The sequence below is a fragment of the Adiantum capillus-veneris genome, chromosome 7 (genome assembly GCF_014529385.1).
Source record: "Adiantum capillus-veneris isolate H3 chromosome 7, ASM1452938v2, whole genome shotgun sequence".
In the NCBI taxonomy this organism is placed as follows: Eukaryota; Viridiplantae; Streptophyta; class Polypodiopsida; order Polypodiales; family Pteridaceae; genus Adiantum; species Adiantum capillus-veneris.
Window position 1 is genome coordinate 74,838,382 of NC_140937.1, and position 27,584 is coordinate 74,865,965.

At 42.7% G+C, this 27,584-nt stretch overlaps 1 protein-coding gene across 7 annotated transcripts; it reads left to right on the plus strand.

The window, feature by feature from the left end:
* Positions 1–394: 394 nt before the first annotated feature.
* LOC147454071 (zinc knuckle (CCHC-type) family protein) lies at positions 395–27,280 on the plus strand. Of its 7 annotated transcripts, XM_086516072.1 has the most exons (9): positions 636–673; positions 13,982–14,060; positions 16,106–16,866; positions 24,346–24,408; positions 25,298–25,437; positions 25,524–25,619; positions 25,698–25,896; positions 26,112–26,229; positions 26,347–27,280. In XM_086516072.1, exons 3-9 carry the CDS (start codon positions 16,855–16,857, stop codon positions 26,718–26,720), a joined length of 1,002 nt encoding a protein of 333 aa, XP_086372198.1. In that variant the 5' UTR covers positions 636–673; positions 13,982–14,060; positions 16,106–16,854; the 3' UTR covers positions 26,721–27,280. The 7 variants fall into 7 exon arrangements, with proteins under 7 accessions (XP_086372192.1, XP_086372191.1, XP_086372193.1 ...); XM_086516065.1 differs by lacking the exon at positions 16,106–16,866 and having other exon boundaries at positions 416–673; positions 25,291–25,437; XM_086516068.1 differs by lacking the exon at positions 16,106–16,866 and having other exon boundaries at positions 534–673.
* Positions 27,281–27,584: the final 304 nt, after the last annotated feature.

The window sequence follows — 27,584 nt, forward strand, 5'->3', positions numbered from 1 at the left end:
ATCCAAGTACAGTCTCAAGACTAGGGAGTGGAGAAAGTGTCCAAATTGTTTGAATAGCCCACGGGCGATTAAATGAAGTGAAGCGGTGGGATCGACGGTGGGCACTTAGCTACACACATGAATCTTGAGAATGTTTGAGGGCTCAAAAAAATGTGGTACTCAATGCCCCTCGCGGGATTTGATCTTTGGTGGGCGTCGTTAGAGGCTTATGGCTTATCCCATGTACATACCTGGTGACCATGATGGAAAACAAACGCATTATAAGTAATAAACTCGGACACGGATAGAAGTAAACTAAAACAAAAAAGATAAACTCGAACATGTTCGGATGAAATCGGACGATTGAGCTTTACGAGCATCATGAGCACCTAGTTCTTCGTCATAGATCCGGTGACTGGGTCTTCGTTAAAGACCTCGTAGAGACCCCTAAGTTTTAACCCTTTCAATTCGAAGGAATGCCCCGGGTAAGGACTTGATTCAAGTACAGATGAGGAAGGACAGGGAGAAGAAGGAAGAAGTAGAATACAAGAACAAATCGGGCACGGCATGGAGTCATTCGTACCTCAACCAGAAGCCATGGCATCCCCTTTCCTACCCCAACCAGCGGCGCAAGTGGATCGCCGAACAGACTCATGCAGAGCATCAACGCCGATCAGAGGAGGTTTCTCGCGAGGTACCGATTCTGCTTTTTTCATGTACCTCTGAGTGTATGTTTTTCAGAGAGAGAGAGAGAGAGAGAGAGAGAGAGAGAGAGAGAGAGAGAGAGAGAGAGAGAGAGAGAGAGAGAGATCACTATGCACTCTGGCATAATTACTGCTTGTTTTGTTGATCACTTGGTTGACAGCATGATAGCATCTGTTGCACTTTGTTGAGTGTTTGGATTAGTTTTATTGAGCTCAACACGGCCATACAGGCTTCCTTGAGAGAGAGCATAGCAGCCTAACCATTCAGCTTATTTATTAGCAACGGGTTTTCTTTCTCAGCCTCCTAAAAGCTCTACATATCTCAAAAAGTTGCGTTTTGGAGGTTGCTAAACAAGGCAGCAGTATTAAAACTTCCGATGAGGATCACTTATAAGAGTAACATGTCAAAGAATAAAAATTAGGGCCTTTAGGGTTGCATCTCACCAAGTATAATACGTAGGTGTGAGTTATCTCATTTGGAAAGCGCAATGGCAAGATGCATGAGTTAGATTAGACTATTGGTTGTGACTTGGTTTTTGGAGATTCGGATGTCACTTGAGATTTGGTATTCGATTGTAGATCCTGTTAGAGTTCAGATTCGTGTCCGGTGGTGCCTTCAGTATCTCCCAGGAGTAGATTAGTGAGTGAGGGCTATTTTGTGGTTGTGCCCGGCCGTACTTGAGGTAGATGTACCTGTTCACGACAGTGCACTTCATGGTGTTGCTCAACCGGTAGGCTGGCATGAGGTGGGATCCCTGTTCCTAGGGTTTCCCGGGGTCAGAGTCTTGGTAGTTCTGCTACTAAATATGTGTGTCAGGTCACTTTTAGTGAGTTTACGTATCTATTAGCATTTTAGGCCATTTATCCAGGATCGTGGAGTTTTGCAGTAGGTAGGGAAAATCCCAAATTTTCCTATATATGCATCCCCTCCCTCCCCTTTGTACTTTTGGCATGTGTTGATCAATGGAGAGATCCAGTGTTTGGACTCATTAGCCACTCCCACCCTTCGTACATCGCGCATCGGGCGCGCTCTCGTCTTCATTGCTCTGTCTTACAGGGCATAAGCCATAAAGAATTCCTGATTACTCATGGGTTCTCTCAGAGAATTTGACAGAGATAACACCTTTAGGTGGATAGGCAAAAGAAAAGTTGAAATCCGACGCGGGACGTGAAGAAAAGAATGAAGATTTGGACAGATTCTTGGTGGAAAATATTGCCAGAGCGGACTACAAACGTAAACTGTAGTTTGCAGGTTGACACGTGTGAAAAGATTGATCAACTACTCCAGAGACCCGAGACTTGCGAAACACCTGAAGAATTATCCGATTGATGAGATTCACTCGAGATGGCGTGAGGCCATTGCTTCTCTTCTCAAGTCGGGAGGAAAGTTGAAAGGACAGACGAGTGCAAAAAAGCGGGACCTGTGCTCACAGGAAGAGCCGTACAGAACTCTTGAACAGAAGACGAACCAGAGGACCACCAGAAGATAAGCCAGAAAGCTACAGAGCAGTAGTCGAGCGCAGAAAAGGAAAGATGAAAGCAGGACTGGTACCACATTGATCTGAATCAGATGAACAAAAGCAGAAAACTTTGCTGCACATGGGGCAAAGTGAAAGATCAGGAAGCCCTCATTTTCTTGATGGAGAAACAAAGGCAAACTTCATTGGTGGCTTGACTTGGAATTACGCTCGATAGGCTAAGGCCACAAGCGGAGGCAATTCTAGTGACACTCGGATGGGATGTTGCCATTACACCTATCATTGGCAAATTTCGTTTGCATTGTGAGGGGTATTTAGGGAGGACTTTTACATCATGCCTTTGGAAGGGTGTGATGTCCTCCTAGGAATCCCTTGGTACCACAAGAACAACGCCGTGGTTGACTATCGAGCTAAGAAAGCAACTTTGACGAATGAGAAGGGCAAAGAGATTGTACTTGATGGAAAATAAAAATAAAAATATGAAAGGTCGATTATGTTTGACCTCAAAAAGGAACGACAAGATTTTCTGTAAGCTGAGGCTGACTGTTTCTCTGAGGACGTACCAAGCGAGTTGCCTCCTTCACGTCCTGAAGATCAAATGATTGATTCGTTGTAGTACACCACGAACCGGCCACCTTCCAGAGTTAGCCGAGGCCAAAATAAAGAGATAATGAACCAGAACAAATTTTCACATTACGAGGATCGATGATATACTCAATAAACTTCAGGGTTCTACTTGCCAAATTGATATGAAGAGTGGTCATCATCAAATTTGAGTTGCTCCTGGAGACGTCTACAAGACAGCTTTTAGGACGACTCTTGGGATTTTCAGAGAGTTTTATAGGCACTGTGGAAGCATAAATTGGCTATAAATGCGAAAAAGAGCGAATTTTTTTTCTTCCCTCAGATACACTTCCTGGGACATATCGTCTCAGTAGTAGGGGTAAAGATGGACCGGGCCAAAATTGAGACTATTCGTTATTGGCGTGATTTGAAGAATGTTGTCACGTGCACATCTAACCCTATGTGTACGTGGACAAGCTACTTCATAACATGGGTTCAGTTCAGTTCAGTTAGCCTAGATTAGGAAGTGTTCTGGCACCTTTGTGAGTCTGTTCGCAGACCGTGCATGCCCAGACACTTAGATTAGATGCATATCCTCTGGTTGCACACAACATGAATCAGATTTCCAGTCAGAACCCATCATGAGCATTTTTACAGTGCATAGACCTATTTTAGCCACTTTTCACTTATTATTTTTAAGTGACTTGTTGGGAACTAGGTAGGGCAATTTTAGCAAGCAAGTACATAAAGAAACCTAGCGCTAGCACTTATGGGCAGAAGAGGCAGCAGGAACTTTGGTTCAACAGGCAACTTCTCAGCAGGAACCCCCCCCCCCCCAAAGCAGACCTAGCGTTTTTGCACCAAGACCAAGATCAGCCCAGCGTTTTTGCATTGCAACAACAAGACCACATAACAGCCCTAGCGTTAGCAGATTCCCCGCAACAGAACATTTTTCAGTCCTAGCGTTTTTGGTTTGCAGATCAGCCCTCGGCATTTTGCAGATCTACTGCGATAGATTCAGCATATTATAGACCAGCGTTTTCAGTTTTCAGCATCAAGACTCCGCATAACAAGTCCCAAACCTCACCTTCTCGCTGCAGATCCTCGCCGCACGGTCAGATCCAGCGTAGTTTGCAGATTCAGCCCGGAAAACGCAGATTTCAGCATCTGCGTTTTCAGCGCGTCGTCGTTGCATCGTCATCATCGCCGTCGTCACCGACATAGAGTCAGAATTCAGCAGATAAAGATTTCAGCTATTAGCATTCCTAGATTTCAGACCGTCTTGTCGTCGTCCTCATCGTTGTCGACATCGTTGGCAAGTCCAAAGCATTGTAGAGATTTGTGCAATCATAAGTAGACCGCTCTCGCCATAGAGAGTGGGGCCTTCGGAGGAGGGTTTTGATAAAATTTTGGTGTCGTATTCTTCTCTCTCTATCTCTTAGTCTCAGCACCTTTATTCACAGTGTTCACCACTTTGTTTGTGTCCATTGCACTCTCTCACTAAAGGAACGGAAGGCTGTCTCTTCTGTAAGTAAACGGAACCTTCAGCACAGTTCGGAGCACTCATCTTGAGCAAAGTTCAACATTCACTTCCAGTGCACCTTACATTGGTATCAGAGCTTTGGCAGTGGTCTGTATCACTCAAGGAAAGAACCACATAATTTTTTTTTACTTGTTGCGGTCGCACGTAACCCAAGTCTACTTGGGCGTGTCGATTCCTAATCGTGTTTTTGAAGAGTGACATGAAACCCAAGAAAGACAGGCTTGTCTAGCCTCCCCTTGTTTCTCTTTTCACTCATTGAGAGCGGACCGTGCATTTAGCGGCCGGCCAATCGATGTGAGGTGGGAAAAAGCAACCTTGGTGTGAGCGCAAGGCCGCCAAGGAGTGCGCCCGCGGGAAAGAGGAGCTCGGCTGAAGAGAAGATCCTTCTCTAACACAGACTGTAAGCTAAAGAAGAACCTCAAGAACCTTAAGACCCTCAAGAACCCAAGATCCAAGACCCACAAGAACCCAAGTTCCTCGTGAACTTCAGAACCCAAGACTTCAGTGGATGGTTGTAAGAGACTTGGACACTCCAAGTCAAGAATCAACCGCGACAGCACCAAATAACCACTTCAAAACATTTCACAGATCACAATAGATTTGCACTGGCCCGACAGAGTTCCGTGCCTAGAGATATTGGCCCCAAAGACTGGCGCCCCTTTCGGTATTTCTTTTTATATTAATCAGATCAAAGTACAAGAGAGTGGCTAGGGTTTCACTCTCAGACTCTGCGTCCAGATGCTCTGAGAAGTGAGGCCCTCACCACTAATTTAAAGGTTACAAGGGATACCCAAAAGCAGAGCCCCAAAAGCTTCAAATCAAAAGCAATTGCTCTCTCTCTCTCTCTCACAGAGAGTCAAAACTTGAAAGCAAAAGCATTCCCTCTCTCTTTCTCATATTGTAAAGAAAAAGCAAAATTTGTGTCGCTCATCATTTTCAAAATTTATTATTATTATTATTATTATTTTTTAATAGCCTCCGTGATTTCCAGAAATTAGGGTTTTTGGCAAAAATTAGGGTTTGTAGGAATTTTAGGGTTTTTGGCAGAAATTGGGGTTTCTGCTATCCGTAGCCACGTCATCACTTTGTGACATACCCCCCTCTTGAAAGCATTGTAATCGATCGCGATTATGCCTTCAAAACCGACAAAAGCCATAAACCGTCTTAGCAGACACTGACTGTTAGTACCTACGTACTAGGAACACACATCTAGCACATGTACAAAATCGACAGTCACATCACACGACATCACAGGATATCACATGACATTCAACATTCATTCGGATCTTAGACCATGATTTATCGGCAATGTAGCTAGCAATCACATCTAGGTCCAATCGAGACCTCATCGATGTTCGATTGACTAACCCCTATTGCAACCATGTCTATTCGAGATCAATCAGACCAAAATGCTGCAGTCATTTTGTCTATCAGTTCCTGCACTCAAAAGAAGTGAAGAAACAAATCGGTATCATTATCAGGAATTTCATTTCATAAAGTCATCCAGCAGAATACTGTCAGCTCTCAGTATCCCTGAAGCTCAAAGAGACATCAATGACTTTAGTATCAAAATCAAGGCATCTGTTGACAAGGGAGCGGAGTGACTCCCCTCTTGTGCATCCCACTGCACCAGATCTTTGGCCAAGCTGCCGGGTTCCGTTTGGAGTAGACTATGCTATACCAAAAGATCGAGGTAAAGTTTCACAATCCGAGGAGTATCTGCTAGGTCCTCCTTCTCCATCCACTTCGCATCAAATGTAGGAAAGTTCTTGAACTTAACCAAGAACCGCCTTCGTACTTTACCTTTCTTCGTATCGTTATGTGCCAAAATCTGTTTAGGAACAAGGATCTCCTCGTTTTCTTCCACTTCCGGTTGCTCATGAGGCTCCCCATCATCAGGCACATCACCCTTAACAGGTTTCAAGAGACTCACATGCAATGCATTGTGAATCCTCCAAGTATCTGGCAGTTTCAATCGAAAGGAGACATCATTTATCTTGTCAGTGATCTGGAAAGGTCCGTAGTATCGCATACTAAGCTTTGGAAAAAGCCTCTCCTTTCCATTTTTCTTTCTTAGGCGTGCCTTCCCAAAACGTAAGAGCACCCAATCATCCTCCTTCAATTTCAAGTCGCGACAATGGCGATCCGCTGCCTTTTTTTTGTCGTTCTTGAGACTCCTGCAAAGTCTCGCGAACCTTGGCAAAAGCCGTATCCAAATCTTCATCCGCTTCAAATATCTAATCTTTCGTGCTCAGGAAGGATGGAACCTTCGCAGCACTTTCAACAATCTCACAGGCGTCTTTCCCGTCGAAGAGTGTATCGTGTTATTGTAGGCAAATTCCACCAAAGGTAAGTTCTTTTCCCATTGAGTCTTCTGATCCGAGATACAAGACTTCAATAAATCTCTAAAATCACTGAATTGGCAATCTCAAATTGCCCGTCAGTCTGCAAGTGGAACGATGACGAGAACTGCAACCGCGTGCCAATGTTCTCCCAAATTGCCTTCCAAAACAAACTCATAAATCTGGGGTCTCTGTTGGAGACAATCGTCTCAGACGTGCCATGTAAACGGAAAATCATCGTGATCATTCTGTGTTCTCGGGAGATCAAAAATGAAATCCATTTCAATATTTTCCCAGGGGCGGGTGGGTATGGGTAAAGGTTGTAACAATCCCTGTGCCTTATGCCTGTCAAACGTGACCTTCTAGCATACTGCGCACAACTCTTCCACATCCTTTTTGAGTCTCGGCCAAAAGAAGTATCTCTCTATCCCCTTCATGGTGGTAGCAATGCCGCGGTGACCCATAAAAGGTGGACAGTGGCATTCAGTTATAACCTTTTCCCTCAACGGCTATGTAACGCACAACATAGTCTTTCTCATCAAGTAGCCTTCTCGAAGGGAGTATCGAGCTACTGTTTCCCCATCCTGTATCCGTGTGAAAAATATATGCAAAATCTGTATCTGTGGCATACCGATTGACCATATCCTCGAAGCTCCTATGATGTATCGCGGAAATAGCTAGATCCAGCGGCTTCCGAGACAAAGCATCTGCCACCACATTCTTCTGTCCCTGCTCATGGACAATCTGGAAGTGAAACTGTGACAAGATGTTCGCCCACCGCATCTGCTTTTCCGAAAGCTGCATCTGTGACAAGAAGTAGCGCAAACTTTGATGGTCTGTAAAGACAGTAAAATCTGCTCCGAGTAGGTAGTGCCGCCACTGAGTAAGAGCATGAATCACTGCCAAAAGCTCTTTCTCATATATCTGTGCTGTCATCTCCGGCCTAGAGAACAATCGGCTCTTGTAAGCAATGACATGGCCTTCTTGCATCAAGACCGCACCCAGACTACGACCACAAGCATCACAAAATACTTCAAATGACTTCTGCAAGTCCGGCAAAGTCAAATCTGGTCCTGTAGTCAATTTCTCTTTCAATGTCTGAAAGGCAGTCACCTCTGTGGGTCCCGACGAGAAAGGTACTCCTTTCTGTGTCAAGATATGCAAAGGGGGAGCAACCTCTGCAAACTTTCGTATGAAGCGCCTGTAGTACGAACACAATCCCAAGAAGCTTCTAACTTCATGGACATTCCTCAAATTGGGCCAATCACGGATAGTCTCTATCTTGGCCGGGTCCATTTGCACTCCTGCTGCTGACACACTGTGTCCTAAAAAGTGTATCTCTGGTAGGAAGAATTCACTTTTCTTTGCATTAATCACTAACTTGCGATCTCGTAATGCCTGAAAGACTTGAAGCAGATGATCTGTGTTCTGCCTCATTCTTGGAGAAAACAATGATGTCGTCAAAGAAAGTGCCAACAAATAGCGTGTACTCTCAAAAAATCTTGTCCATCATCCGGTTAAATGTCGCAGGAGCATTGGTTATACCAAAAGGCATCACCAAAAACTCAAATAACCCAAAAGTCATCCGAAAAGCTGTCTTAGACATCTCCTGGTGCTATCTTGATCTGATGATATCCACTCTTCAAGTCAATCCTGCTAAAGCACGAGGATCGCTGTAACCTCTCGAGTATATCATCGATCCTAGGAGTCGGAAATCTGTTCTTGATGGTGATTTCGTTGAGAGTGCTATAATCGATGCAGATTCTCCAAGATCCGTCTTTGTTCAAAACCAACAACACTGGAGAGCAATACGGTGAAGTACTAGGCTGGACAAGACCCTTTTCCAAGAGGTCTTTCACTGGGTTCATAATCTTTTCATTCTGTACTCGGCTCACACGGTAAGGTGGCCGATTCGGTGGCGTGCTTCCTGGTATCAGATCAATGGTTTGATCTTCAAGCCCTCTGAAAGCAATCGGCATGAGTGTGGAGAAAAATCTTGGCGTTCTTTTGATCAGGTCAAAACATATTCAATCTTTATCCATCGTTCAATTCTCTCCCAAAAGAATGAGTAAGAAATTGAAGTTCATCAAGTACAATCTCTAAGCCCTTCATTTATCAAAGTCGCTTTCTCGGCCCGATAGTCAACCACGGCGTAGTTCTTGTGGTACCAAGGGATCCTGAGTAGAACGTCACTCACGTGCCCTGAACACCCCTATCATTGCAAACGAAGTTTGCCAATGCTCGGTGTAATGGCAACATCCCATCCGGGTGCCAGTCGAACTACCTCCGCCTGTGGCGTCGTTTGTCGGGCGTAATTCCAAATCGAGCCGTCAATTCCAAGTGAAAAGAAGTTGGCCTGGGCTCCTTCAAAAGAGCTTCCTGATGCTTCACTTTGCCCCAAGAGCGGCAAAGTTTGTACTTTCATTCATTAGATTCGGTACAGGTCCCACGCCATGTGGTACAAGTTCTGCTTTTCTATCTGCCTTTTCTCAGCTGCTCTCGAACTCTCAGGCCTGTCGTCGTCTTTATCATTCTGTTCTTTCTGTGCCTTTTTAGGGCACTTCGCAGAGATATATCCATGTTCCCCGCATCCAAAACACTCCCCCTCTTTGATGAAGCGAGCTCTCTCCTCAGGAGTAAGCTTGGGTCGTGCATCCTTTTTCTTTGGGTTGCTCTTTTTCTTTCTACTTTCATTCCCAGAAGTCTGTTCGGCTCGTTGTGTCATGGCCTTATCTGTGGGGTAGGTCAGATTACCAGAGTGAATGGCAAAGCCCCGCTTCGCATGACTCACCAACTCCTGAATAGAAGTTGACTGCTGTTCCAAGCAGTGATCTCGGATCTTTGTAGGGAGACCCAAGGTAAACCGCTCAATCTGTTCTCTGAATGAGATCTTCTTGAATGAAGAGGCGGGTAGAAAAGAGCTCCAGAATCTTTCACAATAAGCATCGATTGTATCTTTCTTGGTCATCCGAAGATGGTTCCAAGCAGCTTGTATATCTCGTTCATATTCTTGCGTCAACCAAGAAGAAATAAAAAGCTTCTTAAATTTCAGCCATTTAACTGGCGCAGTCTTGTTTAAAAGAAGCGTGGACCACCAAGTACGAGCATTCCTCTTAAAGTAAGAGGCAGCTCTCTGAATCTTGGAGTGCTCTGAATAGCATCCTCCCGCGAAAGCGATGTCAAACTGCTCTATAAAAGACAAAGCCTTCGAAGCATCTGAGTATCCTGAAAAAGTATCAAACTTGATCGAGTGTCCAGCTTCCTTAAACTCTCGGACTTTCTTGCTTTTATCTTTGAGAAAGTCATACTGGTTAGCTTTATAAAAATTCTTCTTGTTCGCATAAAACTTTCCGTCATCGGAATCTGAGCTGTCTGTAGACGAGTCCTCAGTAGAACTCTCAGTCTCTGGGCGAGATGTAGCCTTCTTTGCCTTTTTCTTTCCCTTTCTGAAGCTTTGTGTCTTGCTTCGCTTTTTGCTTTTTCTGTCTTCTTCGCTCGAGTCTGAAGAGCTAGAAGAACTGGAAAGTCAGTGCTTTTCTTTTGCTTTTTGCCGTGCTTTTTGGCTTTCTTTTGCGCGTCAAAAAGCTGAGCAATCCGTGCATCAACCACTTTCTGCAGTTCCTTCTCCGTATATTTTCTTGGAGGCAGAAAGGAGCGGGTTTCGGGAGTGGTGTTGTGGTTCTCTGCCACTCCGTCTGGTTCATATATTTTGCCATCTTTGGGTCCTTGGCAAAATTGAGCATCATCTTTGTTGCATCATCAATCAATTTTCGACGCTCCATCTGTTGCTGCTCCGTAGAGAGAGAGAGAGAGAGAGAGAGAGAGAGAGAGAGAGAGAGAGAGAGAGAGAGAGAGAGAGAGAGAGGTTCATCATTTCCCTTACTTGCCAAAATTGGTGGATTGCAATATACCTCTCTCTCTCTCTCTCTCTCTCTCTCTCTCAACCCTGCATGAGGTGTCATACATTGGTGCTCTGTTAGCTTCAATATTGGACATCACCATTTCTTGCTCTCAAAGTACCTGCACCTTTTAAGTTTTATCACACCTAGCTTCTTGGACTCTTATCATCGATCGTTGTGGCTACCATCTCTTTCAATCAATGTTAAAGTTCAAGTGTTAATGTCCTTTTAGTTTCCTCAAAGAGGAGACTTATAATGAAATAGGTGACCTTCATGCAGCCGGGTCTAGCTATCAAGTACAGGAATCCGGTTCTCCTCCATTGGTATCACCAGAGACTACTCTTGAGTCCTCTAGGCTCTAGGGAAGACTTACGCTGTCTGTCGCTTCACCATGGTGTGAAGTGTGCAAAAGCTTATAAGAAAGAGCGAGATAATTAGAAGAAGAACTTTGGAGAAACAAGTTCTTAATGTAGAGAGAGAGAGAGAGAGAGAGAGAGAGAGAGAGAGAGAGAGAGAGAGAGAGAGAGAGAGAGAGAGAGAGAGAGAGAGAGAGAGAGAGAGAGAGAGAGAGAGATGGGACTGGCCCAGCGGAGTTCCGTGCCTAGAGATATTGGCCCCAAAGACTGGCGCCCCTTTTGGTATTTCTTTTTATATTAATCAGATCAAAGCACAAGAGAGTGGCTAGGGTTTCACTCTCAGACTCTGCGTCCAAATGCTCTGAGAAGTGAGGCCCTCACCACTAATTTAAAGGTTACAAGGGATGCCCAAAAGCAGAGCCCCAAAAGCTTCAAATCAAAAGCAATTGCTCTCTCTCTCTCTCACAGAGAGTCAAAACTTGAAAGCAAAAGCATTCTCTCTCTCTCTTTCTCATATTGTAAAGAAAAAAGCAAAATTTGCGTCGCTCATCATTTTCAAAAAAATAAAAATAAATTTTTTAAATTTTTTTTAAAAAGGCCTCCGCGATTTTCGGAAATTAGGGTTTTTGGCAAAAATTAGGGTTTGCAAGAATTTTAGGGTTTTTGGAAGAAATTAGGGTTTCTGCTGTCCGTAGCCACGTCATCACTTTGTGACAATGGTCATCACCTGAAGCGGAATGGATACTTCGCATGGAGGTGGTGAGCATGGAAGTGGCAAAGAAGAGTTTTCCCCACCAGGAGGTTTTTCTGACCCTCCCCTTTTCCCATCTACTCCAAGGATTGCACTAACTCCTATGGAGGCTTTCGACAAGATGATGATGGACAGGAAGTTAGAAAGCGAAGAAAGAATAGCAGCCATAGAGCGCAAATATGAAGAAAGATTGGCAGCCATAGCGCGTGAACACGAGCAAGCACGCTTGGAAGCCAAAGTAAGAAAAGCCAGATTGGATCGTGAGCGCGAAGAAAGACAAGTAGACTTTGATCGCGAGAACAAAGCAAGAAAAGCGATGAGCGACCAACACATGAAAGAGTTGTTGCGACTTTTTTCTAATGTGCAGGCCAGATTGAACAGAATCTGGAGAAGGAGACTCTCTCAATCTTGTCTTCTCCAAAGCACGACACACAGGAATTACATGATTTGCATGATAATGATAAGCATGATCAAGATGTGATTGCTCACGAGCATGATGATTTGCATGATCAGGATGTGATTATTCACAAGCATGATGATTTGCAGGACAAAGATGTGATTGTTCACAAGGATGATGGTTTAGTTGATACTTTTTCTAGTGAAGCTAACCTCATCGCTGATTCGATTAATCACGAAGAACCGATCTTGGCTCTCGTACGCACCACAAAAGATAGAAAGAATTAGCACAATATCAATTGGTCGTAACTCGAACGAAAACTTCACAATGTGAAGTCTACATGTCCGCTATACGATTAAAAAATATACCTAGATGAATCCAGGATAAGCCCGGGTTCACCCATAAAGGAAAGTGCAAGGTATAGACCCATGGTAGTCACCCACAAGATAATATAACCATCAGCTCCATCATGCATAGTATTGACTAAATACCACCACATCCCCACTAACGTTGTCAGTGCCCAATAGTGGGTGTAGAACTAGGTACTAACATATGCTCCCACACACACACACACACACACACACTTATCTAGCTGCAAGTCCTTGGCTAACCCTTGGCGAACAGCTTCCCTTTTTGGTGCTTTAGTCTTGGACATGAACCAGAATGGCCTTTGTTATACACATAACCTTTAAGGTTTAGAGAATGGGTCTGGTTTTGGACACACACACACACACACACACACACACACACACACACACACACTTTCTAACTTAGTAAATATTATATGGTTTACTGCTTGATGACATTTGGATCTGATCTGTGCACATACATAGTTTCCTACTCATGATAAGGTTTAAATGGTTTTACAAAGCCATGTAATGACGTACAATTAATAGATGAGGTAACTAATTTTTTTTCAAAAGATCTAGTATCTGGGCGGGCTTACCTCATAATTACTTCCGTCTAGGTACATAACATCTTCACTGAATAGTTTACATCAAGGTTGTTCTTTTCTTGATCCACATCCGCATCATACACATCGAATGCTTACTACCTTCAACGTACCTAGTCGGGAAGCTAATTTGAGTATAGAGCGGTCACAGACTCACCTTGCATATCCCCGTGGAACCTATTTTATGAACATAGTTGTGTATTAGACAACATGCCTCATAATTTTCAACATCTAGCTATGTCCTTCTGGGATTTGAAGTGCCCTTGGATTCTTATACTTTCCTAATTCATGCACCTGCTTACCAAACCCCCTTGGATTTATACCTACCTACTTGTCTGCTAACTTCAAATGGCATAAGTTAGTGATACCAGTATATTTTCTAAAGATGGAGCATAGCTTTGAGAAAGCGATATCCATTCTACAAATAGAGGGTTGTGAATCTTCTGGTTACACGCTCTTCATAATCTCTTTCCCCTTATCTCCCTCTTCTGCTCTCGAGCTCTGGCAGGACACGCCATGATCTTTCCCCACACTAGCGCAAGTTGTGCTCCGGATTCTCACACGCACACACAGGCCGTATCTCCCCAGTTCTCTCTCTCTATCTCACGCTCAACGAGCGCATGGTATGAAGGGTTGCTATCATAAGGTGGGATCCCTTGGCTCGAGGATGCATCCAGGTGTTGCTCGCCCTTCTCAATCGTGTGCAGTACACACACCAAGTCTCTGCCTTGCAAGGTATGTACAACACATACACTTATCTCGCCATGCTTAAGCTTGCTGGCACACAATGTCCTGCCTCCTCAACAATTTGTATTATTGCAGTCTCGTTTCTTGCATACGAGCATCTTCATGCATGATTCTATCTCCACACACACACACACACACACACACACACACACACACACACACAACCAGAGGATGGGATTGGACGTTATACTAAGGTTTATCTTCTTTGTGGTGGGTTGACATGAAAAATGAAATTACGGCTGAAATTATGGTTGAGAAACCTCGGACAGCACATCAGTTTGTTGATTGGAGTGGAAAAGCTACCCTTGCTGTCCCATGGCGGTTTCTCAAGGCATATACAACATCCAGGTACGTGCATCTGCACCTACTCAGTCCGTAGTTAGATTATCTTAAAACAGGTTTTTTTGCTCATGATGTTGAGAAAGTATACAAGGTTTTTGGTTTTCACAACTAATCAGTTGAACTTAATGACAAATATGGGTTTTTATTTCTCATGTAATGCAATTCATATAGAGTTCGGATGGTTTACCAGACTTATCAATTGACCTGAATGCAACAAGGTTGGATAAAACTAAAATAAAAGACACTCTTTGTCTGTGGAAATGATTGTCACGTTGCATACAACCTCATGTGAGGGTCTCGTGGGAGATGACATTGACTGGTCTTTTTTGAAATGACGCATATACAAAGGAAACGTTGCCGAAATTTTTGCATACATAGTTCCGATTCGCCATACCCTGGTGCTTTGCTTGCGGTAGTATCCTTTTGCATAGGTAATGTCTTGAGTTGATACTGGAGACTTTGCTGGTGCTGATATGTTGTTGCATACCTGTGAATGAGGGATTTGACATGATCGCAGTTGCATCTACTCATAAGTAACAAGTTCTTAGAAGGTTTGTCGGAAAGAAAGCCATTTGAAAGCTGCAAGTAGTAGTGTCCATTTCCAGGTTTTGTACTTAGCATAATTTGAAGTTTCTGGATTTTCTATTCTCACTGATGTGAGTTTGCCCGAGTTCATGGACCGGAGTTGGGGATCCATTGGCATTGATATCTACGTGGATTGCTAACTACGTTAGTCATTTGGTTACTGAAAGTCGACACTAAAGTTTATGTATCGGATTATGTTTGGGGTTTGGCACTCAAAGTTGCAATACGGAAATGGGGTGACCTGATTGGTCTAAATTAACCTTTAGACTTGGAGTTAATCAATTTTAAGCATTTGTTTATCACAGAGATATTTGCTTGTTCTCGGAACTTGGCAAAATAAATGTATGGATGTGGAATGACTATCATTAGTATAATAGGTATGACCATTGGGCTTTCTTGACTGTGCAGGACTGGTCTAACTGATGAGTGAACATACATAGCTAGTTTACTGCATCATAAAGAGAATTATCTGTAGACTTTAGAATTTGGCATGATCATGTTTTGCATGATGGATTTTTTGTCTCGAAAATAACACATATGTATTGGTTACTAGAGCCTTAAACGTCATGTGAGGGTCTTAGCAGAGATGGCATTGATTGGAAACTTGAAATAATGTCCGTTTTACAAAGGAGATGTTGCCAGAATTTTTTCTGTTAGAGTTCTTCACTACCAGAAGCTGGAGTGATGCTACCTCTCTTCTATTTTAATAATGATTGTAGATTTTATAGGCTGACTTTACAGAAGAAATTAAACATCAGCCTTATATAGTGCATACAATTTCCATTGGGCTACCTCCATGGATTGTAGCTCGACACTCCGATCTGGTTTACACAGATTAGGTTATTTTTGGATTTTTACTTAATAGCTTAAGATATTATCGATCTTTTGAGCTCAATCAAATTATATAAATATGCTTATGCCTCTGGTAAAGATCTTCGAGGAAGTGGTAATGACTGGAACTTTTGAAATACAATCTGTATGTAAATAATATGCGGTCGAACTTAAACATCCACCTAGCAAATAACCTTGTAGACATGTACTTCTATCTTTGTATGCAGGAAATCACTTCTGATGAAGGTAAGTATATAGTGGTGACTTCACAATTACAAAGTACTTTTTGATGCTCTTGGATACGTACATAATTTTTAACACAAATGTTTTACTTTGAAATTCGTTCAAATTAAAAGAGCCTTAATCCTCAAGTCGGGGTCTCGGAAGAGATGGTAGTAGACTGGACTTTTGAAAATTGATCCAATTTACAAAGGAGATGTTGTCCAATTTTTTCTAGAATTAAAAGATGTAAACATTAGCATAAATAAATGGCTCAAACTTGATATTAGATCTTTGTTATGGTGGTAGTTTGTGTTGTAATTTTTGACACCAATAACAAGGGGAGGGAGTCGTTGACACCTGTCTTCCCAAGTAATGCTAGTTCTGACAGGCTTGTGTTTCTTGGATGGTGGCAGGTAAGAGATTCTTTCCTTGGGATTACAACAAAAACTGCAGCAGTAACGGAAGATCGTCCAATGTACCAACAAATGTACCAGTTGGATCCTTCTACATGTAGATGTAGAGGAAGCTCATCCCAAAGGATAGACACATACGATACAGATATTATATTGTAGTGATCAAAGATCAAATTTTGATCTAAATGATTATTTTATCCATTAGATACAGAATGTTGTATTGGTGTATATGAAATGATTTATGACATCTTGTTTTAAAATATTGTTATTTAATATATTATCTAACTCAATTGTTTAAGTATGGTTCAATTATGAGGGAATTTTTCATACTTAAACACACACACACACACAGAGTTTCCCTACTAGTCTTTGGTCGGACTAGTGCCATACTTAGCAATTGGGATTAGATAATATATCAGATAATAGTATAGCTATTCCAATTAATCCTGACTTCAATCAAACGGTTTTTGTCAGGATATGGATATTTATACCTTAAGAATTGGATTGCCTACTCTTTAATACAAGTTACATTATTATTAGCTTGATCCACCCAATCCAAAGGGATGGGTCGGGGCTCTCAGCTCCTAAATTGGTCAAGCACCTACATGTTTACATATAATCCATATACCGTAAGCGTTGACCACCCTCGAGCAGGTGTGGATTTTCAAGTTATCTTGCAGGATCGGAGTATTGTACAGTAACCAACGTCACGAGATATTCCACAAATTTGGAGTGACATCATCGAAATCATGAGACATGAGGTATGTAGATTTCAGAATACCATACTCTCCTCCTTGGAGGACCCTTTTATTATACAACAATTGGGTGTACTTACATCTAAGTTCTGTTCAAACACATTACAAATGAGTAATCTCGCATATAAACCTTGTTAACACCATACAAGTGACTGAGCTATAAAGCATGGAAATTTTTAGGAAGCAATTACTACAATTGGTGGGGGAGTGGTCCACTTGGTGGACCATCCTCCACCAAGTGGATCTCTCCTCTGGGATGGGGGAGGGCCACACACACACACACACACACACACACACACACACACACACACACACTTATCTAGCTGACAAGTCCTTGGTATTTAGTCAATACTATGCATGATGGAGCTGACTGTTGTATTGTCTTGTGGGTGACTACCATGGGTCTATGCCTTGCACTTTCCTTCATGGGTGAATCTGGGCTTATCCTGGAGTCATCTAGGTATATTTTTTAGTCGTATAGCGGACATGCAGATTTCACATTGTGAAGTTTTCGTTCAAGTTATGACCAATTGATATTGTGCTAATTCTTTCTATCTTTTGTGGTGCGTATGCCCTATCAACTACCTCATTTTTGTGCTAATTTTTTCGATTTAATGCTTCATTATGCCCAGTCTGCCCTTGATCTCCGGAGTCATGACAGAAACTCAGTACGTTGAACTTTGTGTTGATGTATGCTCGTGCGTGTGTGTGTGTGTGTGGGGGGGGGGGGGGGGGGGGGGGGTGGTGTTGTGTTTGGGAGCATATGTTAGTACCTAGTTCTACACCCACTATTGGGCACTGACGACGTTAGTGGGGATGTGGTGGTATTTAGTCAATACTATGCATGATGGAGCTGATGGTTATATTGTCTTGTGGGCGACTACCATGGGTCTATACCTTGCACTTTCCTTTATGGGTGAGTCTGGGCTTATCCTGGATTCATCTAGGTATATTTTTTAGTCGTACAGCGGACATGTAGACTTCACATTGTGAAGTTTTCATCCGAGTTACGACCAGTTGATATTGTGCTAATTCTTTCTATCTTTTGTGGTGTGTATGCCCTATCAACTACCTCATTTTTGTGCTAATTTTTCCGATTTAATGCTTCTTTTAGTGCTAGGCTTCATTATGGATGAGTCTGCCCTCCATCTCTGGAGTCATGACAGAAACTCAGTACTTTGAACTTTGTGTTGATGTATGCTCGTGTGTGTGTGTGTGGTGTTGTGTTTGGGAGCATATGTTAGTACCTAATTCTACACCCACGATTGGGCACTGACGACGTTAGTGGGGATGTCGTGGTATTTAGTTAATACTATGCATGATGGAGCTGATGGTTATATTGTCTTGTGGGTGACTACCATGGGTCTATACCTTGCACTTTCCTTTATGGGTGAATCTGGGCTTATCTTGGATTCATCTAGGTATATTCCATACGGGATGTGTCGCAAACTGCTGACGTGTCAAAGCCCCGAAGAATGGAGCCAACTTGCAGATCTCGGCCGAGGGGCCTAAACCCTAAGAAGAACAAGCAACAATAGAAGAAGAAGTCCTACCAACTTATGGGACCTCGTTCGATGGGGCCCCAAGAGACGTAAAGGATTAAAATAAAGTAGGACCCACCAACACACAGCCCGGATTTTTCGCTGATGTCACATGCACATCTAACCCTATGTGCATGTGGACAAGCTACTTCAGGTCTAGGGTTCAGGGCAGCTTAGGAAGTGTTCTGCCACCTTTGTGAGCCTGTGCGCGGGCCGTGCATGTCCAGACACTTGGAGTAGTTGCATATCCTTTGGTTGCACACAGCATGATCATGAGCATTACAGTTAGTATCCATCATGAGCATTTAACAGTGCACAGAACCCATTTTCCGTATTTTATCAAATTTTCACTTATTATTAATAAGTGACTTTGTTGGGAAACTGGGTAGGGCAAATTTGCTAAGCTCTATAAAAGAAAGCTAGCGCTAGCACTTTCTGGCAGAAGAGTTCCAGCAACTGGTAGTGCACCTTCTCAGCAAGAACTGACAAGAGACTCAACGTTTTCAGCCATAAGACAGCCTGCCGTTTTTGGACTTCCCAGATCAGCCAGCGTTTTCCAAGTTGCAGCCCTAGCGTTAGCGGATTGTAGAATCAGCTCTAGTGTTAGCAGATTCCAGAATTTAGGCCTAGCAATTTTTGCAGTTTGCAGAATAGGATTAGCGTTTTGCCACACAGATCCCCTCGCGTTTTTGGTTGCAGATCAGCCTTGGCGTTTTGCAGATTCCCGACGTCAGATCAGCCCCTAGCATCAGCGTTTCCAGATTTCAGCACTTAAGACTCCTCAAGTACAGCCCCAAACCTCGCAGATCTCACCTACCCGCAGCAGATCCTCGCTGCATGGTCAGATCAGCCAGCGTTTTCAGTTTCAGCCCGCTGTTCGCAGATTTGAGCATCTGCGTTTTCAGTGCATCGTCGCCGCGTCGTTGCCATCACCGTCCTCGCCGACAGTGTCAGAATTCAGCAGATTTGCAGATTTCAGCCCCTAGCGTTTCCAGTTTTCAGCTTGTCTTGTCGCCGTCGTCATGGTTGTCGGCAGATCCATTGCATCTAGACCATTGTACCAGATTTGTGCAATCAATAGCATAGACCTCTCTCGTCATAGAGAGGGGGGCCCTTGGAGGAGGGTTTGACAACAGTCTGGTGTCGTATTCTTCTCTCTCTCTCTCTCTCTCTCTCTCTCAGCACCTTCATTCACAGTGTTATTCACTTTGTTTGTGATCATTTGCACTCTCTCACTAAAAGGAACGGAAGGCTCTCCCTTCCGTAAGTAAAAGGAACCCTTGAGCACAGTTCGGAGCACTTATCTTGAGCAAAGTTCAACATTCACTTCCGCTGTACCTTACATTGGTATCAGAGCTTTGGCAATGTTCTGTATCACTCAAGGAAAGAACCACATAAATTTTTCTGCTTGTTGCGGTCGCACGTAACCCAAGTCCACTTATGCGGGTCAATCCCTAATCGTGTTTTTGAAGAGTGACAAGTAACTCGAGAAAGAAGGGCTTGTCCAACCTCCCCTCGCTCCTCTTTTTACTCATTGAGAGCGGACCGTGCACTTAGTGGCCGGCCAATCGACGTGAGGTGGAGAGTCATGTGTATCATGCAATATGGTTGTCCTGAGAGAGGTTGTCCACGTACACATAGGGTTAGATATGTCACATGACAGCGGGAAAGAGAAGAGCTCGGGTAAAGAGAAGATCCTTCTCTAACACAGATTGCAAGCTAAAGAAGAACCTCAAGAACCTCAAGACTCCAAAACCTCAAGAACCTCAAGACTCCCGAACCTCAAGACCCCCAAGAACCCAAGAACCCAAGACCCACAAGAACCCAAGTTCTTCGTGAACTTAAGAACCCACGACTTCAGTGTATGGTCATTACCAAAAGCGGAATGGATACTTCGCATGGAGGTGATAAGCATGGCAGTGGCGAAGAAGAATTTTCCCCACCAGGCGGTTTTTGTGACCCTCCCCCTTTCCCATCTACGCCATGGATTGCACTAACTCCTATGGAGGCTTTCCACAAGATGATGATGGACAGGAAGTTAGAACGTAAAGCAAGAAAAGCAGAAAGAAAGGCAGAGCACAAAGAAAGAATGGCAGCCATAGAGCGTGAGCACAACGAAAGAAGAGCCGAATTGGATCGCTAGCGCGAGCAAGCGTGCTTGGCAGCCGAACAGAGAGCCCAACACATGCAAGAGTTGTTCCGACTCTTTTCTAGTATGCAGGCACAGATTGCACAGGATCAGGAAAAAGACTCTCTGAGTTTCTTCTTTTTCAAAGCACGACACATGATTTGCATGATAATGACAAGCATGATGAATTGCTTGATGATGATAAGCATGATGATTTGCATGATCAAGATGTGATTATTCACGAGCATGATGATTTGCATAATAAAGATGTGATTGTTCACAAGGATGATGGTTTAGTGGATACTTTTTCTAGTGAAGCTAACCTCATTGCAGATTCGATCAATCACCAAGAACTGATCTTGGCTCTCAAGTCGAGGTCCACAGAACCCCCACAAGAAGATTCGGTCGATCACGAAGAACCGATCTTGGCTCTCGAGTCAAGTTCCAAAGAACCCTCGCAGGAAGTATTCTATGTTTGATTGATAGTCAGCATGCATTGTTCGAGTGTTTCATTCGTGATGCTTTCCTGTATTTTAGTCGCCGTCCTTATGTGATTCCTTTTCACAGCCATGACATAGTGTACGATGAGCACGATTCATTCATGAATGAGCACGGATGTATGCGGATTTCTCATGAAAAGATGAAATGTTTGCATTTAAGGAATTCACATTCCATGTCTCTTCCTCGGCATGGCACAGTTTCCGAAAGAGCACAAGAAGGATTGAGCATCAAGTATCGGCATTTCCATTGTGATTTGCCACAATTGATTGATTTAGATCGGAAAGACAAGTTTCGACCCCATTGTTTGCGTGTGTTTGATGAACGGTTTGACACTCAGTCTATATGTTCATCTACATTGCATGCACAATCTTTAAAGAACACAAGAATTTTTCCAATCACCTTACATGGAATGGGTATGTTCATGTTTTTGTGTTGGAAGTGGTTTCCTAAATTTTCATCCTAGGAGATTTTTGAAGGAGGTAGACGCATGACTATAGACGAAGTTGAAGCATTGAAGGAGCCACAAATGACTTTGTCGCTTTCGGCGCAGCCCAAAGAAGCAAGTGTTGCAGACCTTTATGAAGTTCAAGTATCGCATGACCCACGCAACGCAGAAGAGTGGGCCGGCGAAGAGTCCTTTTGAGGATTCCAGACGCTGTTGGCGATCTTCCTCGATGCCATACAGTTCGGTACTAGTACCTCACTTTGAAAAGGAGGGGATGTCACGTGCACATCTAACCCTATGTGTACGTGGACAAGCTACTTTATGACATGGGTTCATTTCAGTTAGCTTAGGAAGTGATTTGACACTTTTGTGAGTCTGTTCGCAAACCGTGCATGTCCAGACACTTAGATTAGATGCATATCCTCTGGTTGCACACAACATGATCATTAGATTACAGTTAAAACCCATTAGGAGCTTTTTTACAGTGCATAGACCTATTTTCCCTATTTTAGCAAATCTTCACTTATTATTTTTAAGTGACTTTTGTTGGGAACTGGGTAGGGCAATTTGACTTGGCAAGTATATAAGAAAACCTAGCGCTAGCACTTTCTGGCAGAAGAGGTAGCAGGAACACGACGTTCAACAGACACCTTCTCAACAAGACCCCCCACCAACAGTTAGCGTTTTTTGCATCAAGACTCCAGATCCAGCCTAGCGTTTTTGCACAGCAGATCAGCCCGGCGACAACAAGACACATCAGATCAGCCCTAGCGTTAGTAGAGTCCATAGCAGACAACAGATTTCCCTAGCGCTAGTAGCAGATTCCCACCGCAAGATCAGTTTTCAGCCCTATCGTTTTTGCATCAGCCTGGCACCTCTGCGTTTTTGCAGATCTTCGCGACAAAACCAACAAGAAGACTAGCGTTTTCAGTTTTCAGCATAGACACTCCGCAGAACAAGTCCCGAACCTCGTAGATCTCACCTTTCTGCAGCGGATCCTATTTGCATGGTCAGATCCTGCGAAGTTTGTAGTTTGAAGTCATCGCATTGTCGCCATCGACATAGAATTAGAATTCAACAGATAAAGATTTGCAGATTTCAGCCATTAGCATTTTCAGATTTCAGCCCGTCTCGTAGTCGTCTTTATCGTCGTCGACATCATCGGCAAGTCCAAGCATTGTAGAGATTTGTGCAATCATAAGTAGACCGCTCTCGCCATAGAGAGTGGGGCCTTCGGAGGAGGGTTTGCTGGTGTCGTATTCTTCTCTCTCTATCTCTATCTCAGCACCTTCATTCACAGTATTCATCCACTTTGTTTGTGTCCATTGCACTCTCTCACTAAAGGAACGGAAGGCTCTCCCTTTAAGTAAAAGGAACCCTTGAGCACAGTTCGGAGCACTCATCTTGAGCAAAGTTCAACACTCATTTCCGTTGCACCTTACACGCTCATTGATCTACGGAATCCAATACCTTAAGCAGGAGGCCTGTTTGTCTTAACTAACCTATTGCCAGCGGATGCTCATTAAAGTGGAACAACAAATGACTATTTGTGCACTTATATAAACATGGAAAGAGGGTAAGCACCACTGACAATTTATCTGATGGACTATCTGGAGTTTGGCTATTAGGCTCACAAGCCCGTTGAAATTTATGTCTCATACTCTCTTGGACTAACCATGGCTCTGGGATAGTAGTAGCATATCCACATGGTATGTTTATAGAGCGGATGTGAACACTGGATACCCATCGTTGATTCACGACGCTAGTGATGATCTGCCCAGTCTTTTAACTAGGCTTCAAGCCATTTGTAAAAAAAGCACACTCAAAATCTTCAGAAAAAAGAGCTTCTCATAATTGAATTGTGATGTCTTGAGTTTGGAACTTGAAAAATGAAAGTGTGTGGAAGAACTGTTTTAGTAGCTGAAACGCCAACCCAAGCAAGTGGGCGGGAGATAGAGGTTCTCTACCCTTGTGCATTAGAGAGAGGTGGCCAATTTTCTTTGAGAATTTGTCGCGAGTTGTGTACCCATTTACTTGTGGAGTCTTGATAGGTCTCTTTTTTTCTCCTTTCTATAGTGCGTGAGGTTTATAGCCTGCAAGTCTTCTTTTTTTAGTTATTGCTTGTTTTTTTCTCTATGTTATATCTTTATTACAATATCTGCTATTCAACAAATTCTTTTTGTTTTCCGTCACATACCTAGTAGGTAACATTCCATGCTTGGATTGTTAATTTGTAAATTCAGTTTGTTGGCTTTGTAGAGTATGTTCTAATTATGGAATTAATGTCATTCTTCCTTTTTGGACAGGCAATGAAGTTAGGGTCACATATTGCCAAGTTATCGACATTTTATTCGTTTAGTTATGTTTTGCCTCTTCTAGGTTTAGTGTTTAGCTTACATAAGGATTTAAATCTTCTCTTTTGTCTTTATTTGTGTTGTCGTATGGAGTATGAAATGTAGGTTTGAAGTCTTTGTGTTGTCTTATCCTTGTTGTGATTGTCTTTAAAGTCGAGTACTTGTTTTAAAGTTTCAGTCAAGGAAGTTTCTCTCATTTATTTTGCCTAAGCATTTTTAAGTAAAACTTTGTATTGTTTTTATTGTTTCAAAGCTGATAAGATATTTAGTGTTTTTTTTTTCTTTATCCGTTTCCTTGTGTGCCTTGCTTTTGTGTTTTGTGTAAGTGTTTAAGCCTCTGTTATTCTTCGTAATGTCAGATTTTTCTGAACTTATGAAGGGTATATATATATATATATATATATATATATATATATATATATATATATATATATATTTTTTTTAAATTATTTATTTTAAAAGTGAGTGGTGATTTTTGTAAATTTTCGAGCCTAACAGTGTCTTGTTTGTTTGCAGTTCTCTCAAGAGCAAGATTTCTTTCGTACAAGTGCTATGCTTTCAAAGAAAGAAAGAGAGAAGGTATAGTGTACACCTATCGTTTTTTTTTTTCATTTAGTACTTTTAAAGAGTCCATCTCTATCTAGGTTGAAGCAATGGCTGCAAGGTTTTTAGAAGATCTGTTTTATTTGTGATTTTATACCTTGGGGAGATCATTGGGGAGAAAAATTATGTTGCCACAGAAGTCATATAAGCTTATATGTGCAACGTTATATCTTACTTGTCAACTTAAAGTGAAACATGGTATTGATGCTCCCTTTCGGTTTACCCACTCTTTAGGATCATTGATTTGCTTGAAGACTGAACTTTTCTAAGCGTATTTATGCTTCCACCTTTTTTTTCAGCCGTTTCTCACCACTTATATCAGTAGGCCCAATTATGGTTTTCATTGCTTCATGAAAGGTGGCAGGGAGAGATCTGGGACAGATGTCAAGCTTTTGTGTGTTTGGTCAAAGGGCATTGGGCATTGTGTGACATAAGGGACTTGTGCAATTCCTCTTTTAGCAGTTGAAAGATAGAGAGAAGGGGGCAGAATGGTGTCGACTCCTAAGTTGTGACCTTCTCTGATGTTTTTTTCTGCCTTCATCACTGTAATATATAAGCTGGATGAAATAGGGAAGGCGCCTTTTAAGAGCAGCCCATTATGTGTTTTTGTAAATATGAAGGCTTAAAACTCTTATTAGAAAGCTAATTGCGTGGTAAAGCAGGTAGTAAGCTGCTGCGAATCCCTCGTCAGCATGCAATGCTGGATTCTTGCACACTGAATTAGATCCACAGAAATACATGCGAAACATGCTAAACATTGGGGACATTTTGTTTGTGCAGTTTTTTAGATAGCCATTATATGGGCTTGTAGAGTTATTTGTCGCCAGTCCAGCATGATTTGATATTTCTGATCAATAGTATGCAGTTGGAGGTGATGCAAGCCGTGAGCTTTATGTATATGCGACCTCCGGGATACAATGCTGAAAGTGCACGAGCGGCTGAAATTGCAGAAGACAAGAAAGTTGCAGAGGATAACTCTGATGTGAAGGCTGCGCCAGCTGAGGAGTAATCATGCCTCTCTTTTCCTTGCAGAAAAAAGCTTTTATTTCTACCAACTGCAATTACTGATTCCTTGGCAATTTGTGCTTCAGAAAAGGTGTTGAAGCAAAAAAGCCACGTGTGAAAGACTTATATGGAAGGACTATACCCACGGAAGCAGAATTCCCTGTCTTGAAGAATGCTCCACGGTAACCACTTACTCTCTGATGCTGTCAACCTATTACTATGAGACGTGTGGCTAACACTTTTTTGGTTTGATTGTGCAGAATGGAAAGCGGCACATCTGCAAGGGTCAAACCTTTTGCAGTGGAAATAAGGAACGTAAAATGTGCTCGTTGTGGAGCATTTGGCCATCAGAGTGGTGACAGGGAATGCCCACTGAAGGATAGTATCACAACAAACGATGAAGCACGCCAGAAACGAGATGATCCTCTAACGTCTATTATGAGTGCTGTTTCTGATGAGGTGTCTCTCTCTCCCCCCCCCCCCCCCCCCCCGGGCCCTGGGGAAAAAAAAGAAAAAGAAAAGAGTAATGTCATGCTTGTTTGTTCCAAGGTTTTTATATACCTATGAAGCTCTCTGAAAATCGTTACTCTGGATTTCAATTCGGTTTCTAGCTTCATATTCTATAGATTGACTTATTTACATGTACACTAATTCTGGAGGATTGTCATGTGCAGCCTTTGAAGTGGGAATTAAAGCACAAACCAGGTGGACTGAGTCCACCCAGAGGGGGGTTTAGAAAGGATGATCCAAATCAGCAAATCATACCAGAGGATATCTATGATGAGTATGGAGGTAGGATTCTCCTCTTGAGCTTTAATTTTAAAGTTGATTTTTTGCGCCTTTAGTGCCAAATAGGGGTTCCCACAGAGTTTTCAATCAGTCACACTTGACTCTTGAATTCGCTTGCAGGGTTTCTTGCAGGGGGAGGTGAAGTTCATGATCTCTTGGCATCGTTGCCAAAAATGAAGCATAAAAGGAAAAAACATAAGAAACGTAAAGTTGAAAACTCATCATCTGAGGGTACCAGTGAGAGTGATAGTGTGCGAGAGCACAGGGAAAGAAGAAGAAAATTCGAGAAGAAAAAAAGTAAAGAGAGCATCACTCAGAGAAGCAGTGATGTCGAGCGTGAGCGGGATCACAGGCGGAGAAGGAGAAAGCGCAAGGAAAAGAAGGCTACTATTGAGAACACAAGTGGCAGCGAGAGTGACAGAGGTCGCAGGCATAGAAGAGATAGAAAGGATGAGAGGAAGAGGAAAAGAGAAGAGAGAGGCAAGGAAAAGTAAGGAGTCAGAGAAGGTAAGTTATCTTAACAATTGAAGGCATCGTTTCCAAGCTAACCCTAAACCCTAAACCCTAAACCCTTGTCATTTGGGAAAGACACAAGGGTTAGCTGTCAAGGCCATCATCAGAAGTAGCAAGATTTCCGAAGTAGTTCATCTGGCATGTAGTCAGATGGTGCTGAGGAGGTTACATTTTCCAAACTAAAGTTGTCCTCTGTAGAGCCTTGCCTCTGAATGGCCAAAGTGGAGGCTCACCATGAAGAGAACAGGGGACTTTTAACAGTTTCAACCAATGAGGGCTAGGCATGGAAAGTGAGCTCCACCGAATTATTGTGCTAAAGCAAATTTGTGTTCATAGTTTCTCAAAAATGGGTAACCTTTGTATTATATGTATCACTTCACTTGCATAAAGCATCCTATCTGATTCCTGTACAAGTAAGGGAACGTTCTTGGGACTCGGAGCAAAAGAGGAGTAGCAGAACTCTCTTTAGTGGTGGCTTAAAAGAAACTTCGGTGGTTAGCAGTGACATTGTTGCGAAGAATTTAAGTGGTTTTTTCTCTCTCATGCTCAATGTGTTCACACACAATTTTCTGTGGCTCATTTGGTAGATTGATCGAAAAACTGCATTAGTTTGCAGTTGGTTACCTTTTTTTTTTTTTTTTTTCCGGTTTCCATCTTGTATTTTGGAGCTATTCATTGTGAGCATTTTGGCTTGGGTAATGTGGGTCTGATGTCATTTTTTGATTAAATGCATTGGTTTTTGAATGGAGGGAGCTTTGCTTCACAGCACCATTATGTAATCTACAACCAGATGGTGAAATTGATGCATTCAAAGCATCTACACAGTATTTGATGATAAAAAATCT